The sequence below is a fragment of the Fukomys damarensis genome, unplaced genomic scaffold (assembly GCF_012274545.1).
Source record: "Fukomys damarensis isolate Sample0158 unplaced genomic scaffold, DMR_v1.0_HiC HiC_scaffold_39, whole genome shotgun sequence".
In the NCBI taxonomy this organism is placed as follows: Eukaryota; Metazoa; Chordata; class Mammalia; order Rodentia; family Bathyergidae; genus Fukomys; species Fukomys damarensis.
The window spans coordinates 43,156,120-43,161,763 of NW_022900951.1; the positions used below are offsets into that span (position 1 = coordinate 43,156,120).

Genomic DNA, 5,644 nt, shown 5'->3' on the forward strand with positions numbered 1-5,644 from the left:
TTATTATTGTTTGTACCGGGAATCAAACTTGGGTCCTTGGATTTACGAGGCAGGTTTGGAACTCTGTTCCAAATCTCTGGCCCTACTGTTTGTTTTTTGAGATGGGATCTCACTATGTAGTTCAGGCTGACCTCAAACTCCCTGTGTGGCCCAGGCTGGCCTCAAACTTGCAGTGATCCTTCTGGCCTCTGGACTACAGGCTTGTGGCACTATGCCTAATTTATTTTATATTTATTTATTTACGTACCGGGATCAAACTCAGGTCCTTACATTTACGAGGCAGGTGGTAGAACCACTGAGCTAAATCCCTGGCCCCTATTTTATTTTTAATTAAAACTCATTTTTTTTTTTTTTGAGACAGGGTCTCACTATGTAGTTGAGACTGACCTGGGATTCACTATGTAGCCCAGGCTGGTCTCGAACTCACAGCCATCCTCCTGCCTCGGCCTTCCGAGTGCTGGGATTACAGGCGTGTGCCACCACGCCTGGACAAAACTCATTTTTTTTTGTACCAGGGATTGAACTCGGGACCTTGAGCTTGCAAAGCAGGCAGCAGAACCACTGAGCTAAATCCCTGGGCCATTAAAACTAATTTTGTGGTACTGGGGATTGAACCCAGGGCCTTGTACATGATAGGCAAGCACTGTGCCACTGAGTTCCATCCCAGCCCTATTTTTCTTTAGATAATCTTGCTAACTCCCCAGGCTGGCCTCTAACTTTTTGTTCTCCTGCCTCAGCCTCTCAAATAGTTGGAACTATAGGCATGCACTACCACACCTGGCTTTAATTTTGTTTTATTTTTATGATTTATTTTCACATTACTTTTGCTGATTTTGAACTTTGGGCTCAAGCATTCTCCCTTCTCTGCCTTCTGAGTAGTTGGGATTGTAGGCATAAAGCCCAATTGATACTTCTGTGTTTTTTTGTTTGTTTGTTTGGTTGTTTTTTTTGTTTTGTTTTTTTTTTGTAGTACTAGGTATTGAATCCAGGTAAGCTTTGCCACTGAGCTACATTCTCAGGACATTTTTGTTTTTAATTTTGGGAGAGGGTCTCACCAAGTTTCACAGGCTGGCCTTAAACTTACAATCCTTTTGCCTCAGCCTCCCAAGTAGCTGGGATTACAAGCATGTTCTATGGCACTTATGGTAACTCCATTTTAAAGCTGAGGAAGGCTGGGCATGGTGACACACACCTGTAATCCCAGGATTTACGAGGTTGAGGCAGGAGGATAACCACAAGTTTGAGGCCAGCCTGGGCTACACAGTGAGTTCAAGGCCAGTCTGGGCTACATAGTAAGACCCTGTCCCAAAACAACAAACAAATCCCCCCCAAATAAAGCCGAGGAAACTGAGGCCCAGATAGGCTAAATTGTCCAAGGTCTCACAGCCAGCAAGTGACAAGAAGAGAGTTGGACTCAACATCTGTAACACTTGCATAAGGTTTACCCATGCCAGGCCCCTTTCTAAGCACTTTGTATATCCTTAGTTCACTAAATACTCTACTTTGGAGCAGGACCCATTACAAATCTTCAATTTATGCACTCAGATTGAACCCTAAGAGGCTACGTAACTAGCTTCACGTCACAGAGCTTCTAAGAGACAGAGGTAAGATTTGAGCTCACATAGAGTAGGGGGCATACAAGTAGAGAGAGATTTCGTTTTTAAAATTTCAAGGTCCTAGGAAGACACTGAGTTGTGGGACGTTTTACCTGACTAGGCTGGGTCTAAGACGTAGGTCTTCCATACCTAATCTGGACAGAAGATCTCCTGTTCCCCTCTTGGAGACAGTATTTGGTATCACAGTGGTCACAAATGCTACCTCATCTTTCCACATTCTGTTGTTTGCATGCCTCCTCCAGGGAGCTCCCTGGGATCTCCCCTGGTTCCCCTCCCATGTCTCTCCTCACCATTGCCCATGACTGACTGTGAATTTCCCAGCCTCCCTCCTCTAGCTGGTCCAGCCAGCTTCCGAGAGCTTACCACAGAGGTGTTGAGCCCTGAGGTCACAGGGTCCCTCAGTTCCTTGCATGTGTTTCCTGCCTCCCGGCAGACAGACATCTCTTTGATGATATTCTCTGGGTCCGTGGCCATCTTCACATCTGAAAGCCCCTTGGCCCAGGCAGATGAGCTAACTAGCCACATGAAGGCGAACACCGCAGTGGCCAGAAAGTCCTGAGGTGGCAGGGGTGAGGAAGATGGCAGTGTGAGTGGGCTGCCTTGTGCTGGGCCCTGGGGCCTCCTCAGATCACAGGCTTCTTGGGAGGGGTCCCCCAGAAATGGCCTGCCTCTGTCCCCTAGCTTTTCAGCTCTGCAACCTACAGCATTTCACCTGAAGGTGGCCCTCCCAGCTTGAGCTTGTGTGAGCATACGTGACGTGGAGGGTGTGGGAGTGTGACTGTGATGTGTGGGTATGGGTGTTGCAGAAGGAACTAGTGGGGGGCTGTTTCCGAATCTGTGGCAAGTGGTGTGTCTTTCTGCTTTCATTTGCATGTGGGAATTTGGGTCATTTTATGCCTGGGATGAGGGTGTGTGAGTTCAGCAGTGTAGGAATCGGTGTCTGTGTGGCAGGGTGACATGCATGACTGTCACGGTGAACCTCTTCGTGCTCCTTCCTTTGATCTAGACTGCGTGGTTGTAAGAGTTGGCAGGTTCACAGGTGTGGGTTTGTCTTGGAATCTGTGTGGGCTGTATGTCCCTGAGACTCTATGTCTGGTGTAGACTCATGGAGGCAGCAGCAGCACCAACATGTGTGGCTGTTACCAGGGCTGTTTGTATGTGGGCTTGTCTGGGACTTAGTGTGGCCTGTGAGCCAGATGAGCCATGTCTGCCCATCCCCGCATGCGGTTGGCTGTGAAGACTCACCAGCATAGGCCCTTTGTTGTTTTCTCGGTACTTGTTTTGCAGGAAGATGTAGGTGGCCAGAGCCCCCATGGAGTAGAGGAAGGCAAATACAGCCACGGTGACAAAGAATTCAGCTGATGAGGAGTAGTCACCCACTAGGAAGACCTTGGTGGTGCCCCCTTGACAGTTGGGTGCATCAAAGTACACTTGGTGCAGCCTGCAGAGAGAGGTGGGCAGGTGTGGCCCAGGCCTTACGAACACCCCTCATTCATCTGCTCTGCCATAGGTCCACCCCCCAGGCTCTGACAGGGTCCCAAGAAGAGGAGGAACAGCCATTCACAGAGCACCTGTGATATACCCAGTCACATTTCATTGTTTGCTCAAAGTGTCCCATGGGATGGGTGTTATTTGTTCTTCATCCCTTACCCCAACCCAGACGCTGACACCCAGATAAATCTTGCCCTTTGGTTATTCCTAGCAGATGCCAGGCATCCTTCTATCCCAGGATCTTTGCACTGGCAGTTCCCCTTCCCAGGAATGCTCTTCCTTTAGATATTTTCATGTCTTAGTCCCCCATCTCCTTGAAGTCTTGCTCAGCTGTCACTGTCTCAGTGAGGCCTTCCTGGGTCTCACTGTTTACAGTATTCCTTAGTCCTTTTCCTTGCTCCATTTTCCTCTGAAGCAGGGATCTCCATGTGACATCCCACGTTTTATAATCTTGATTTTTTCTGTAACCACAAGAGGGCAGGGCTTTTCCCACTGTTTTGTTCACTGCCGTATCCCCAGGGCCTGTCGACTAATAGGTGCTCAAGTAGTGTTTACTGGATGAGAGGTAGGAGGTGGAGACAGATTCAAGGCAGTGCATTAACTTGCCTAAGGTCACACGCCTGGCAAAGGAGTGACAGACTTGGGGTCTGAACCTTGTTTCTCCCCTATATCATGTTGACTCTTCTCTCTATCCCACTTTCAGTCCCAGAGAGAGGGGGAAAACATGTACGCAAAGCAGAGGAAAACCCAGGGGCTACAAAACTGGAAAAAACCAGACTGACAGAAAGGGGAGGCGGCAGGGACCTTGGAATAGGATGTGTGTATGTGAGACAAGGGTTAGTCTGGGACAGGATTCTGAGTGGGCAAATGGTGCTGGTGTCCTTGTGTAGAAAAGGCCCAGAGGCAAAGGACTTATATTTATTGGTCTCCTACTAAGCATTTCATGTAATTGCCTCATTTAATGACACTGCTCTCTTAAAGTGGACGTTCTTTTATACCCATTTTATAGATGAGCAAGTAGAGGCTTAGCAAAATTAGGTTACTTGTTCAAGGCTGTACAAGGAGTTGAATTGGTTTGAGTTTCTGTATTTCTAGTGGGCTGGCTTTGGAGAGAGGGTGTCTAAAGGGGGAAGGAGGGGTCCTTAAGGAAGTAACAATGTAGGAGGATTGTTCAGCAGGACTCAGCACAAAATCTGTGTTCTAGAAGACTTGTGGGTAGCGGGCAGATCTTTAGACCCCAGGTCCTAGGTGTGGGAGGCATGGAGAAGTTGTTAGGGGATCTCGTGGGCTCCTCTGATATCTTCTGGCTCCAAGAGTGGTATCCCATGCTGCCAACTACCCCTCCTTCCCCAAACTTTTCTCCCTGGCTTCTGTGAGCCAATGGATTCCTGGTTGTTTCTCCACCTCTCCCAAGCCATGCATTCCTGGCGCTTTCTCTACTTTGCATTGTCACTCAGGGCCTGTGTTGGGCTTTCCTCTATTTTCATTTTTCCTCCTCCTCACTGAGTGATCTCTTGGGCCTACATTTACCCTTAGCATTCCCAAATCCCTCGTTTCCAGGTCAATGCTTGACTTCTTCCTTGAGTTCCTAAAACTGATTTCAAATTTATTTTTGATCTATCTATCTATCTATCTATCTATCTATCTATCTATCTATCTATCATCTATTTGGTGGTACTGTGGATTGACTCTGGAGCCTTGCACATGCTAGGCAAGTGCTCTGTCACTTATCTACATCCTTATACCTTTTATTGTTTTATTTTGAGACAGCGTCTTGCTTAAGTTGCCAGGCTGGGCTTGAATTGCAATCCTCCAACCTTAACCTCTTTAGATCTGGGATTATAGACGTGTGCCACCATGCCTAGCCCTAAAACTGATTTCTTTTACTTATTTAACCAACACTTACGGAATGGTTTTCTTGTGCCAGGCACGGGACTAAGCACTTTACAAATGCCTACTCATTTAAGACTCACCACAATCCTGTGGGGTGGGCATTATCATTACCCCCTTTACAGATGAACATGCAGTGTGGCTTAGTTGGCTAAGTAAGCAGTGGAGAAGCCTCAAGTGACATCATATCTGAGGGTCTGTCTCCCCTCTCTTCAGGAGGTTGTGACCACACCAGCTTGTGCTCACATTCATGCAGTTAGCATCTGGGACAGTGCCCCCCACACAGTGTGAGCTGAATAAGTGTCAGAATTGTGGAAATGGGTTTCATCATCACCTATATCTAAGCAGCACCCTGTCACTTCTCTATCAGAAAACCCTGCATGAAGATCCCTGCCTAGGAGAATTTCTCTCCACCTGCAGTTATCTTCTTTATTAATTTGTTATCATAAAGGCTCTGTATGGGTAGGGAGCTTGGTCTGTTTTAGGCACTGTTATGTCCCCATATGATAAGTTTTCAAAAAAAGGGGGCATGGAATGAGTGAATGAATGAGGATCAAGTAATAATACTAGCATTGAGCATCTATTGCATTAAGGCCTATATATGTACATACAGTATGCATATTTATATAATATAATATATTATATAT

The 5,644-nt window shown here is 47.0% G+C and overlaps 1 protein-coding gene across 1 annotated transcript in view; it reads right to left on the reverse strand.

Annotated features, from left to right (window-relative positions):
- The window catches only part of Syp (synaptophysin), a 14,076-nt gene that overhangs the window by 4,714 nt on the left and 3,718 nt on the right, over nt 1-5,644 (reverse strand). The window contains exons 5-6 of the mRNA XM_010606315.2: nt 2,862-3,057; nt 1,980-2,171 (exon numbers count right to left, since the gene is read on the reverse strand). Coding sequence (XP_010604617.2) covers nt 1,980-2,171; nt 2,862-3,057 — 388 coding nt within the window. The remainder of the gene's footprint in view (nt 1-1,979; nt 2,172-2,861; nt 3,058-5,644) is intronic.